This window comes from Coregonus lavaretus (assembly GCF_964263955.1).
Source record: "Coregonus lavaretus genome assembly, chromosome: 19".
Lineage (NCBI taxonomy): Eukaryota > Metazoa > Chordata > Actinopteri > Salmoniformes > Salmonidae > Coregonus > Coregonus lavaretus.
The window spans coordinates 33,087,480-33,101,930 of record NC_140006.1 but is presented as its reverse complement, the minus strand read 5'-3'; the positions used below and the strand labels follow the sequence as shown (position 1 = coordinate 33,101,930).

The 14,451-nt window shown below is 41.8% G+C and overlaps 1 protein-coding gene across 4 annotated transcripts in view; it reads right to left on the bottom strand.

Moving 5' to 3' along the window:
• Positions 1-11,745: 11,745 nt before the first annotated feature.
• LOC311146693 (5'-3' exoribonuclease 1-like) overlaps positions 11,746-14,451 on the bottom strand; it is a 40,019-nt gene continuing 37,313 nt past the window's right edge. For 2 of the 4 annotated variants that reach the window (XM_084183236.1, XM_084183237.1), the window contains exons 38-41: positions 14,130-14,252; positions 13,870-13,975; positions 13,543-13,703; positions 11,746-13,295 (exon numbers count right to left, since the gene is read on the bottom strand). In XM_084183236.1, coding sequence (XP_084039362.1) covers positions 12,972-13,295; positions 13,543-13,703; positions 13,870-13,975; positions 14,130-14,252 — 714 coding nt within the window. In that variant the 3' untranslated portion in view covers positions 11,746-12,971. The remainder of the gene's footprint in view (positions 13,296-13,542; positions 13,704-13,869; positions 13,976-14,129; positions 14,253-14,451) is intronic. The other 2 variants (XM_084183238.1, XM_084183239.1) reach the window with 1 other exon arrangement.

Here is a 14,451-nt window from a genome sequence, read left to right as displayed (position 1 = left end):
GTTTGCACTTTTGGTGAGTTGGCCAACATTGCATACTCTATGAATATGTCCATATCGCATGATTTATGGCCTTTATGGGGGGGGCGGTGGGGGGGAAGAGAGATTCTTATGACATTGCCAGCAGTAAGATTTGAGTTTGATTTCCAAAAAGACAAGGCCTGTAGCTTTCAAATGATATGTCAATTTCTTATATTTTCTTATATTTTTTGGGAGGGGTACCCCCCAAACTCACCGGGCCCTGTACAGGGTCCAAAACAACCGCTCAGAGTTAGCAAACGGAACGAAACTGGGATAAACATTCCTGAATTTGTCCAATTGAAACTCTAGTCTGCAACTGTTGGACTAACGATTACACCTTAGATCAGCTAGATGCAGGCACCCACCTGAGCGACCAATACACCAAAGAGAAATCCCCATCTGTTTTATGGCCCTGCTGTGAGTTGCCTATATGCAGCCAAAACAGAAAAATAAATGCAGTCAGAGACCTACTTGAGCAGCACCGCCCCCTCAAGATTCTGAGCCTGCCTGGCAGGGTTGGTCCTAGAAAGCCAGAGCCCCTGATGGGAGAGCATAATATACAAGGAAATTCTCAAAGCTGCTAATGAGAACCTTGACGACCTTGTACCTAGCCGGTGGGGATTCCGGTGGGGTACCCCCACCCAGGTAGTGGCAGTGCTGGCAACACTGGCTGCAGTAACCCATGGGGAGGGGGTCACACTCGGACGATCAGAGAGGGGGCATATTATTGTGGCCCTGGTGGCACAAAATAATCAAAGGTCTGACTGCACGGAGATGCATGGGAAAAATGGTTACAACGGGGCACCAGAGTGTTTGTGTCTCAGGGGAAGAGGGTGGATCTGATCTCCATCACCTAGGACTTGACATAGATTAATCAAATCTCACATTGTTGTCAAGTTTTGCTCTATCTTGCATGCTTTCTCAAACAGCTGTAACTGTACAGTGGGGAGAACAAGTACTTGATACACTGCCGATTTTGCAGGTTTTCCTACTTACAAAGCATGTAGAGGTCTGTAATTTTTATCAGAGGTACACTTCAACTGTGAGAGACGGAATCTAAAACAAAAATCCAGAAAATCACATTGTATGATTTTTAAGTAATTAATTTGCATTTTATTGCATGACATAAGTATTTGATCACCTACCAACCAGTAAGAATTCCGGCTCTCACAGACCTGTTAGTTTTTCTTTAAGAAGCCCTCCTGTTCTCCACTCATTACCTGTATTAACTGCACCTGTTTGAACACGTTACCTGTATAAAAGACACCTGTCCACACACTCAATCAAACAGACTCCAACCTCTCCACAATGGCCAAGACCAGAGAGCTGTGTAAGGACATCAGGGATAAAATTGTAGACCTGCACAAGGCTGGGATGGGCTACAGGACAATAGGCAAGCAGCTTGGTGAGAAGGCAACAACTGTTGGCGCAATTATTAGAAAATGGAAGAAGTTCAAGATGACGGTCAATCACCCTCGGTCTGGGTCTCCATGCAAGATCTCACCTCGTGGGGCATCAATGATCATGAGGAAGGTGAAGGATCAGCCCAGAACTACACGGCAGGACCTGGTCAATGACCTGAAGAGAGCTGGGACCACAGTCTCAAAGAAAACCATTAGTAACACACTACGCTGTCATGGATTAAAATCCTGCAGTGCACGCAAGGTCCCCCTGCTCAAGCCAGCGCATGTCCAGGCCCGTCTGAAGTTTGCCAATGACCATCTGGATGATCCAGAGGAGGAATGGGAGAAGGTCATGTGGTCTGATGAGACAAAAATAGAGCTTTTTGGTCTAAACTCCACTCGCCGTGTTTGGAGGAAGAAGAAGGATGAGTACAACCCCAAGAACACCATCCCAACCGTGAAGCATGGAGGTGGAAACATCATCCTTTGGGGATGCTTTTCTGCAAAGGGGACAGGACGACTGCACCGTATTGAGGGGAGGATGGATGGGGCCATGTATCGCGAGATCTTGGCCAACAACCTCCTTCCCTCAGTAAGAGCATTGAAGATGGGTCTTGGCTGGGTCTTCCAGCATGACAACGACCCGAAACACACAGCCAGGGCAACTAAGGAGTGGCTCCGTAAGAAGCATCTCAAGGTCCTGGAGTGGCCTAGCCAGTCTCCAGACCTGAACCCAATAGAACATCTTTGGAGGGAGCTGAAAGTCCGTATTGCCCAGCGACAGCCCCGAAACCTGAAGGATCTCGAGAAGGTCTGTATGGAGGAGTGGGCCAAAATCCCTGCTGCAGTGTGTGCAAATCTGGTCAAGACCTACAGGAAACGTATGATCTCTGTAATTGCAAACAAAGGTTTCTGTACCAAATATTAAGTTCTGCTTTTCTGATGTATCAAATACTTATGTCATGCAATAAAATGCAAATTAATTACTTAAAAATCATACAATGTGATTTTCTGGATTTTTGTTTTAGATTCCGTCTCTCACAGTTGAAGTGTACCTATGATAAAAATTACAGACCTCTACATGCTTTGTAAGTAGGAAAACCTGCAAAATCGGCAGTGTATCAAATACTTGTTCTCCCCACTGTATATGCATTCGTAAATCAGGTCCTTTCTTGAGTTGGCTCTGGGATGTAACAACCGTTGAGCATCTGATCTTATGGTTGATTGTGGAGGAAAGGGGTTGAGTGTGTTAGAGTATGTGCATGTGTGTGTGTGTGTGTGTGTGTGTTTATCCCACATCTGTTGGAAGGGGGTAAGGATGTTAGGGAGAATATAGGATGAACCACAATTGTTTGCTAGAATAATAATTGCTTGACAAAAATGTAATGTAATAGAATGGCAATCCGAGTTATAGGTAACAATCCTATGCATGAACTGCCGACATTATTACACATATTAATTGATAATGATGGAAATTAAGATATGCAAGATATTTGAAAATATATATATTTTTAAATCGCTATATATATATATATATATATATATATATATATATATTGAGGTGAGAGCATTGGAAATGCTTTTGGCGGTTGACCTGCTTCTGTTTTGTGGGTTGCACTGTGTGCTGTTTTCGATGGATGGGTCCTGGCCTCTCGAGGGCCTAGGAATCCGAGGGGACAGGGGTGGTATGTCGATCACTGGGATGATGGCCCAACTTGGGATAGGGAGGGGCTTTAGCGGGGGGAATATTGGAGAACAATTGGAGGGTTACTTAGTAGCAATGCAAATATCATGGTACAGCTATATGGACACTCAATCACTAAGGTATTTTTTATTGGTAAATTTACAAACATATATAATGTTAAATAGATTTGAAACTTGTATCTCATTATAGTATGTGGTGAAATAAGTATAGCCAGTTATAATTGTAATGGCTTAGCAGATAACAAAAGAAGAACAATATTTACATGGCTCAAAGAGAAGGAATATAATATCTATTGTTCACAAGCTGGTAGAGCTGGTAGAGCACGGCGCTTGTAACGCCAAGGTAGTGGGTTCGATCCCCGGGACCACCCATACACAAAAATGTATGCACGCATGACTGTAAGTCGCTTTGGATAAAAGCGTCTGCTAAATGGCATATTATTATTATTATTATTATTATATTATTAGATGAAGTTGCGTGGAAAAAGGACTGGGGGGTGAAATATACTTCTCCCATGGGCAAAGAAACTCAAAAGGGGTGATGATATTAATCAACAGTAATTTCGATCCGAATGTGCAAATTGTCCAAACAGATCCGCAAGGTAGATGGATTATTTTAAATATGTTATTGGACCATAAACAGATATGGCTCATTAACCTTTACGGACCAAATAATGATGATCCACACTTCTTTGACAATATACAGTATATAATACATTCTCAACTCTGCAAGCAATACAAGACTCTATTATTATGGTGGGAGATTACAATACCGTTTTAAATAGCTCAATGGACCGTAAAGGAAATCACACTACAAACTATCACCCTCATGCTCTTAAGGAAATCGTGAATGTCATGGATACATTAGAACTAGTAGATATATGGAGGCTTAAATATCCTGATCTAGTGAGATATACATGGCGGAGACTCAATCAAGCTAGTCATCTTGACTTCTTTCTTATGTCATTCTCATTGGCACCAAAAGTTTAAAAAGTGTTGATAGGGGACAGAATGCGGTCGGACCATCATATAATTGGCATATACATTACTCTTACTGAATTTCCACGTGGGCGAGGATATTGGACATTTAATCAAAGCCTATTGGATGATAACTTGTTTTTAATTAGGACAGAGGAATGTATAACTTATTTTTTTCGACATAACATAGGTACAGCAAATCCCCTTATTGTATGGGACACTTTTAAATGTGCCTTTAGAGGCCATGCAATTCAATACTCATCTCAAAAACAAAAGCAATTTAGGTCAAAACAGTCCATAATAACAAAGGAAATAGAAGGTCTAACAGAACAGATAGATAGCAATAAAAACTGTAACATAGAGGCTCAGAATAAATTAGAGGAAAAACTAAAAGAAATGGAGAAACCTATTCAAGAAAGATCAAGTGTAATATATTATTTTAAAAAAGCAAACTGGATGGAATATGTGGGAAAATAAACCAAATATTATTTTTTTCTCTTCAACAGAAATGCTACCAAAAATAATTTACTGAAACTGGTTACAAATGACGGAGTCACCCATGAGGAATGAGGAATAGATTATCAGACACTCAAGAAGGTCTGACTTCATTATTACTGAAACAGGATACAAGTGGAAAATATAAAGATCCAGTCCATTAAAAAAATTGAAGGCCCCTTACGCTAGAATTAAAAAGGTATTGTCTAATCAGACAGGTTTTTTACATGGACGATACATTGGAGATAATATAAGGCAAGTACTGGAAACAATAGAACACTATGAAAAATCTGGGAAACCAGGCCTGCTATTCATAGCAGACTTTGAAAAGGCATTTGATAAAGTACGACTGGGGTTTATATATAAATGCCTGGAGCATTTCAATTTTGGAGAATCTCTTTATAAAATGGGTTAAAATCATGTATAGTAACCCTAGGTGTAAAATAGTAAATAATGGCTATTTCTCAGAAAGTTATAAACTGTCAAGAGGAGTGAAACAAAGTTGTCCACTATTGGCATATCTATTTATTATGGCCATCGAAATGTTAGCTATTAAAATCAGATCCAACAATAATATCAAGGGATTAGAAATCCAGGGCTTAAAAACAAAGGTGTCATTGTACGCTGATGATTCATGTTTTCTTTTAAATCCACAACTTGAATCCCTCCACAGCCTCATAGAGGATCTAGATACATTTTCTAACCTTTCTGGATTACAACCAAATTATGATAAATGTACTATATTACGTATTGGATCACAAAAAAAATAAAAATGTTACATTACCATGTAGTTTACCAATAAAATGGTCTGATGGTTATGTGGATATACTCGGAATACATATCCCAAATGAAATAAATACATTTTAATAGAAAGTTAGCCAAAATAGATAAGATCTTGCTACCATGGAAAGGTAAATACCTGTCAATTTGTGGAAAAATCACCCTGATTAACTCTTTAGTATTATCCCAGTTTACCTATTTGCTTATGGTCTTGCCTACGCCTAGCGAACAGTTTTTAAAAATTATATGAGAGAAAAATATTCCATTTTATTTGGAATGGCAAGCCAGACAAAATTAAACGGGCCTATTTTTATAATGAATATGAATTCGGAGGACAGAAATATATTAAAGCATTAGACCTATCACTAAAAGCTTCAGTCATACAAAATGTATACTTAAATCCGAACTCATCTCGAAAACAAAAGCAATTTAGGTCAAAAGAGTCCATACTAACAAAGGAAACAGAAGGTCTAACAGAACAGATATACATTGGGGAAAAAAAGTATTTAGTCAGCCACCAATTGTGCAAGTTCTCCCACTTAAAAAGATGAGAGAGGCCTGTAATTTTCATCATAGGTACACGTCAACTATGACAGACAAAATGAGGGAAAAAAATCCAGAAAATCACATTGTTGGATTTTTTATGAATTTATTTGCAAATTATGGTGGAAAATAAGTATTTGGTCAATAACAAAAGTTTCTCAATACTTTGTTATATACCCTTTCTTGGCAATGAAACAGGTCAAACGTTTTCTGTAAGTCTTCACAAGGTTTTCACACACTGTTGCTGGTACTTTGGCCCATTCCTCCATGCAGATCTCCTCTAGAGCAGTGATGTTTTGGGGCTGTCGCTGGGCAACACAGACTTTCAACTCCCTCCAAAGATTTTCTATGGGGTTGAGATCTGGAGACTGGCTAGGCCACTCCAGGACCTTGAAATGGTTCTTACGAAGCCACTCCTTCGTGCCCGGGCGGTGTGTTTGGGATCATTGTCATCCTGAAAGACCCAGCCACGTTTCATCTTCAATGCCCTTGCTGATGGAAGGAGGTTTTCACTCAAAATCTCACGATACATGGCCCCATTCATTCTTTCCTTTACACGGATCAGTCGTCCTGGTCCCTTTGCAGAAAAACAGCCCCAAAGCATGATGTTTCCACCCCCATGCTTCACAGTAGGTATGGTGTTCTTTGGATGCAACTCAGCATTCTTTGTCCTCCAAACACGACGAGTTGAGTTTTTATCAGAAAGTTCTATTTTGGTTTCATCTGACCATATGACATTCTCCCAATCCTCTTCTGGATCATCCAAATGCACTCTAGCAAACTTCAGACGGGCCTGGACATGTACTGGCTTAAGCAGGGGGACACGTCTGGCACTGCAGGATTTGAGTCCCTGGCGGCGTAGTGTGTTACTGATGGTAGGCTTTGTTACTTTGGTCCCAGCTCTCTGCAGGTCATTCACTAGGTCCCCCCGTGTGGTTCTGGGATTTTTGCTCACCGTTCTTGTGATCATTTTGACCCCACGGGGTGAGATCTTGCGTGGAGCCCCAGATCGAGGGAGATTATCAGTGGTCTTGTATGTCTTCCATTTCCTAATAATTGCTCCCACAGTTGATTTCTTCAAACCAAGCTGCTTACCTATTGCAGATTCAGTCTTCCCAGGCTGGTGCAGGTCTACAATTTTGTTTCTGGTGTCCTTTGACAGCTCTTTGGTCTTGGCCATAATGGAGTTTGGAGTGTGACTGTTTGAGGTTGTGGACAGGTGTCTTTTATACTGATAACAAGTTCAAACAGGTGCCATTAATACAGGTAACGAGTGGAGGACAGAGGAGCCTCTTAAAGAAGAAGTTACAGGTCTGTGAGAGCCAGAAATCTTGCTTGTTTGTAGGTGACCAAATACTAATTTTCCACCATAATTTGCAAAAAAATTCATGAAAAATCCTACAATGTGACTTTCTGGATTTTTTTCTCTCAATTTGTCTGTCATAGTTGACGTGTACCTATGATGAAAATTACAGGCCTCTCTCATCTTTTTAAGTGGGAGAACTTGCACAATACTTAGTCAGCCACCAATTGTGCAAGTTCTTCCACTTAAAAAGATGAGAGAGGCCTGTAATTTTCATCATAGGTACACGTCAACTATGACAGACAAATTGAGGAAAAAAAATCCAGAAAATCACATTGTAGGATTTTTAATGAATTTATTTGCAAATTATGGTGGAAAATAAGTATTTGGTCACCTACAAACAAGCAAGATTTCTGGTAATCTGATAATCTCCCTTGATCTGGGGCTCCACGCAAGATCTCACCCCGTGGGGTCAAAATGATCACAAGAACGGTGAGCAAAAATCCCAGAACCACACGGGGGGACCTAGTGAATGACCTGCAGAGAGCTGGGACCAAAGTAACAAAGCCTACCATCAGTAACACACTACGCCGCCAGGGACTCAAATCCTGCAGTGCCAGACGTGTCCCCCTGCTTAAGCCAGTACATTTCCAGGCCCGTCTGAAGTTTGCTAGAGTGCATTTGGATGATCCAGAAGAGGATTGGGAGAATGTCATATGGTCAGATGAAACCAAAATATAACTTTTTGGTAAAAACTCAACTCGTCGTGTTTGGAGGACAAAGAATGCTGAGTTGCATCCAAAGAACACCATACCTACTGTGAAGCATGGGGGTGGAAACATCATGCTTTGGGGCTGTTTTTCTGCAAAGGGACCAGGACGACTGATCCGTGTAAAGGAAAGAATGAATGGGGCCATGTATCGTGAGATTTTGAGTGAAAACCTCCTTCCATCAGCAAGGGCATAGAAGACGAAATGTGGCTGGGTCTTTCAGCATGACAATGATCCCAAACACACCGCCCGGGCAACGAAGGAGTGGCTTCGTAAGAAGCATTTCAAGGTCCTGGAGTGGCCTAGCCAGTCTCCAGATCTCAACCCCATAGAAAATCTTTGGAGGGAGTTGAAAGTCCGTGTTGCCCAGCGACAGCCCCAAAACATCACTGCTCTAGAGGAGATCTGCGTGGAGGAATGGGCCAAAATACCAGCAACAGTGTGTGAAAACCTTGTGAAGACTTACAGAAAACGTTTGACCTGTGTCATTGCCAACAAAGGGTATATAACAAAGTATTGAGAAACTTTTGTTATTGACCAAATACTTATTTTCCACCATAATTTGCAAATAAATTCATTAAAAATCCTACAATGTGATTCTCTGGATTTTTTTTTCTCATTTTGTCTTTCATAGTTGACGTGTACCTATGATGAAAATTACAGGCCTCTCTCATCTTTGTAAGTGGGAGAACTTGCACAATTGGTGGCTGACTAAATACTTTTTTCCCCCACTGTATGTATGTATGTGTATATATGTATGTATGTATATATATTTGCGAGAAAAAAAACATGGGGGATTGTAAGTGATGCAGACAATTACATTGATGGAAGTTACAATCTATCTGCAATATTAAAGCTGATCTACCCCCGTAAAATAAATAAATAAAAAAGATGCAGGCAAGAGTGTGCAAGGCGGTATTGAATGTGTCACTGTCACCTTGATTACTAAAATGTGTCTCTCGACCTGTACACCTACGTTGTAAACGTTCATTCGTAGGCTAAGTTGAAGCAACCTCATGATGTGTATAGGGAAAATTAGAGTATCATGTATACTGAACAAAAATATAAACGCAACATGCAACAATTTCAAAGATTTTACTGAGTTACAGTTCATATGAGGAAATCATTCAATTGAAATAAATAAATTAGGCCCCAATCTATGGATTTCACATGACTGGGAATACAGATATGCATCTGTTGGTCACAGATACCTTTAAAAAAAAAATGGGCCTCAGGATCTCGTCACGGTATTTTTGTGCATTCAAATTGACATTGATAAAATGCAATTGTGTTTGTTGTCCGTAGCTTATGCCTGCCCATACCATAACCCCACCACCACCATGGGGCACTCTGTTCACAATGTTGACGTCAGCAAACCACTCGCCCACACAACGCGATACACATGGTATGCGGTTGTGAGGCCGGTTGGATGTACTGCCAAATTCTCTAAAATGACAATGGAGGCGGCTTATGGTAGATAAATGAACACTCAATTCTCTGGAAAAAGCTCTGGTGGACATTCCTGCAGTCAGCATGCCAATTGCATGCTCCCTCAAAACTTGATACATCTGTGGCATTGTGTTGTGTGACAAAACTGCACATTTCAGAGTGGCCTTTTATTGTCCCCAGCACAAGGTGCACCTGTGTAATGATCATGCTGTTTAATCAGCTAATTGTTATGCCACACATGTCAGGTGGATGGATTATCTTGGCAAAGGAGAAATTATCAATTAACAGGAATGTAAACAAATTTGAGAGATAAGCTTTTTGTGCGTATGGAACATTTCTGGGATTTTTATTTAAGCTTATGAAACATTGGACCAACACTTTACATGTTGCATTTATATTTTTGTTCAGTGTCGTAGCCTAAACCTATGTTACATTGAGCTGGGTGAATGGAATATGAATGACAGTCATCCAATATGCTGTAATAGAAATAAGGCCATGCTCATAAAAAAATGCATCGTCCTCCCTGATCTTAAACAGCACAGACCGCCACTGGGCCCTACTACATACAGTGTTGTGTCCTGTACAATTGCAATATGGTCCACATATCATCTCAGACCAATTCATAATATCAGACAATATTAGAGATTACCGTTAGTATGTTTTTGGATCAGTATCAAAATGTGCCTAGAGATTGTAATTTGCTATTTAGAAAAATGGGACAACTATTAAAATAGTGTTAAGTATTCTGAGTATGTTCTCTTAGTATCTTCTTTGTTTAGCAGATAATAGTGTGTGTTGTCTAAAGACTAAAGACCTGAGCCCTAGGACCATACGTCGGGACTACCGGCCGTGGTGACTCCTTGCTGTCCCCAGTCCGCCTGGCCTTGCTGCTATTCCAGTTTAAACTGTTCTGCCTGCGGTTATGGAACCCCTACCTGTCCCAGACCTGCTGTTTTCAAACTCTTAATGATCGGCTATGAAAAGCCAACTGAGATTTATTCCTGATTATTATTTGACCATGCTTGTCACTTATGAACATTTTTGAACATCTTGGCATGGTTCTGTTATAATCTCCACCCGGCACAGCCAGAAGAGGACTGGCCACCCCTCATAGCCTGGTTCCTCTCTAGGTTTCTTCCTAGGTTTTCGCCTTTCTAGGGAGTTTTTCCTAGCCACCGTGCTTCTACACCTGCATTACTAGCTGTTTGGGGTTTTAGGCTGGGTTTCTGTACAGCACTTCGAGATATTAGCTGATGTAAGAAGGGCTATATAAAATAAAATTGATTGATTGATTGATTGTTGTGCATGGGAGGTTGTCTTGTGTTTGTGATTCCATTAAATCAATCTTTAACAAGTTACTCTAAATAAATATTTAATCGTTCCATCTCACCTGTGCCTATAAATAAAAGGTTAAATAAATAATAAAATAAAAATGGATGTACTATGCCCTAGTCATGTCCCAACAGGCTTTTAGTCCAACCCTATTTTAACATACCTGATTCAGCTGATGAAACTCCTGATGAGCAGCTGATTAAGTAGAATCATGCTGTGTATTCAGCAGGGCTGGAGCGAAAAAGGTCTGCACACCCAGTTAGATTTCCAGGAGGGTTGGCCACCCATGCCACAGACTGGTCTGAACTCTGCATAAGGAAGACATCAGTAGCCATGCACTGCCCCCTGGTGGCCAAGAGAGAGACCATGTAAGCCATTTAAACATTTACATTTACATTTTAGTCATTTAGCAGACGCTCTTATCCAGAGCGACTTACAGTTAGTGAATACATTTTTTTTATTTTTATACTGGCCCCCCGTGGGAAACGAACCCACAACCCTGGCGTTGCAAACGCCATGCTCTATCAACTGAGCTACATCCCTGCCGGCCATTCCCTCCCTTACCCTGGGCCAATTGTGCGCCGCCCCATGGGTCTCCCGGTCGCGGCCGGCTGCGACAGAGACTGGATTCGAACCAGGATCTCTAGTGGCACAGTTAGCACTGCGATGCAGTGCCTTAGACCACTGCGCCACTCAGGAGCTAGAACCAATTGTATTAGCAAAAAATACATGACCATGAACCGGAGCTACCTATACTTAATTATATACTGGTACATCACATGTAAATCAACTCCTGCAATACATGTGTGGTTTGTAAAAACTGTCAAATGTATACAAAGGTTATGTAGCCGTTTTACAATGTTCACATACATATAGGCCTACTATAAACATGAGTTATACATATTTACCACTCACACAAATTCACAAACCCATGACAAAATAAGCTGACAAATACAGACATTTATCGACGTCATGGTAACAAAAGATTTATTTATTCAATGGATATGTACAGCACGTCCCAGCATGAAAAGAGCAAGTTACATTTCCATAACATTAAGATTTTGGGGGGTTATTTGAGAGTTTTTCTTATAGCTCTCAAATTAATTTTGAAAGAAAACAATAGGACATACAACAGGTGTGCTTCGGTTCAGACATTTAAAAACCCACAGAGAGCCAAAACTCAGTAGATCGGACCACTGTTTAAAGTGGTGGGGGATACAACTCCAAAAACAAAGAGCCCAAAAAATATGCTCCTAAAACTCAAGTGGCTGTACATGTGGGTTACAAGTTAATGACTCAGCCTTGGTACTGTCTGCACCAACAAAAAACAAATAGTTTACAGATCAATCTTCAAAAGTGTGCCTAGGAATAAAATCTATAGATTGAAATGTGGAGGGCAAAATTATTTTTAAAACAATAAACTAACAGCAGCAAATCAGTTTGAAATCAAATTAAAATCGTCTGCTTTGGGACATCACCAGGACCTGTTAGCTGTCTTAAAGGAGGGAAGAAATGTGGTGTTGTTGTTTATCTTTGTGGAGAAGAAAATGTCTATAATTTTGTCATAGTGATGTGTTTGTGTTGTCTTTATGAGTGTTGTGTGTCCAAATATATTTGTGTACTTGTGAGCCTAAATTTAGCTTGACATAAGTGAGAATGTCGAATTGCTATTTGTTGTGTCAGTGATTAGAAACCATTAACCTTAAAATACATAATCGTGCCAAAAATCTTTGACTGGAATAAAATACCCTAACATTTGGCTTAAGATCGAGAATACAAACAAACAGAGGGAAAATAATTAAAAGAGATGAACCTTGATTACTGGCTCCAATCATAAACTGTCCAACTAGAAGGAAAACCACATACCACAGGGTCTGGCGAGATTGGGGACAATAGTAACCCATCTTACATACATGATACAAACAAAAAAACAGACGTCATTCTGACTTATAAGTCCTTATTGCCTTGGGTGGGGCTCTCCTCCTTCCTCCCTCTCATTATCCAGGAACTGTGGCTGCATCTCAAATGGCACCCTAATGACACCCTATTCCTCATCTAATGCACTACTTTTGAGTACAGCCCCATAGGGGAACTACATGGGGCTCTGGTCAAAAGTAGTGCACTACACAGAATAAGGTACCATTTGAGACCCATACTATCTTAAAAACCAACACCTAAGCAGAGGGGGGAAGTGGATCATTCCTGGACTTTGGCTACTTCGAAGTTGACCGCCAGTTTCCTGTGTTTCCTCTTGGAGGCGGAACCAGGGGTGTGGCCATGGCCTGGCGTGGTGTTCTGGCGTGGCGTCTGTGGCGTGGAGGGGGTCCCAGCCGTCTCAGGGGGGTCCTCGGCGGTCTTTGGGGGTGTGATGGGGGCTGCAGGAGTTGCTGAGGGGGCCGGGGATAGGGAGGGTTGGGAGTGAGACTGGGCTTCGTTACTCTGGGCTTGGTTCCTCACCGTGTGAGCCGCATTGTAGAACTCCTGTGGCTTCTTGCCTGATGACACGCGCTTCTTAGTCACCTGACGGGGGTTAGAATTTAGAGGTTAGGATTGTGTGAGAACACACACAGTTAATAATCGTAATTTCTCTAGGCTAATCTGTGATGGAATCCCCAAATACTATCAATATGTTTCTTTTGGCCACATATGCGCACAATACTGTGTTGTTGTGAACCATATTTAATGTGAACCACAGAAACAGGTTCTGGTGTAAACCACAGAAACAGGTTCTGGTGTAAACCATAGAAACAGGTTCTGGAGCTCCTACCTGCAGGGGGACAAACTGGTTGTGTGAGCCGATGGGAACGGAGGGTGCTTGGGGCCGGGCGCCAGGGAAGGTGCCACCGTAGAAGGGCTGTCCCTGGTGGGACGGGAGGGGCATGCCCCAGTGGAGAGGACCATACCCCTGAGGAGGGATTAGCAGACCACCTGGAGTGGGGGGGGGGGGAGACAGAGAACGGGTTAGGTTCACATCCTGTATTCATAAGTGTCCTAAAACCAACAAGGCGAAAGGCATAACTGCACCCAGAGTGGTCGTACTGTTACAGTATACTTTAGTATCATTATAGACGCCCCACATGACGGCAGGTCTCACCTGATTGGCCGAATACGTTAGAGATGGGTCCCATGGGCGGTCCCCTTATCTGGCCGACCCCGGAGAACAGAGGCGGAGGCAGGGGGAACCCAGAACCCACCGAATTCTACAGGAGACAGAGAGAGAGGTTAAAAAACAGAAGTATAGGAGACATTAGTCAAATATATACACACAATAAAATAATAAAGAAACAGTTTGACATGCACGTGTAAACACACACACACAGACAGATCGTGCAGAGGTACAGTAGGGACACACACCACACTCACAAGGCGCTGCAGGGCGAAGAGGGATGCCTTCTCTTTGGCTTCATTCTCAGACTGACTCTGGGGACCGTGGACCAGCAGACCACTGGAGAGCTTCACCTGACACACCATCAAACCCTGGGAGAGGAGGAGGAGAGAGAGGAAGAGAGAGAATGGAGGTGGAGGTAGCGAGAGAAGACGACTTTGAGAAACAGAGAGATGTAGGGACGTTGCTAAAGGATGTGCCCACAATTTTACACTTTGACAACACTGTGTGTGTGTGTGTGCCTGCTACATGTGTATGTGCATGTAACATGTCTGTGTGTGCTTGCCTGCT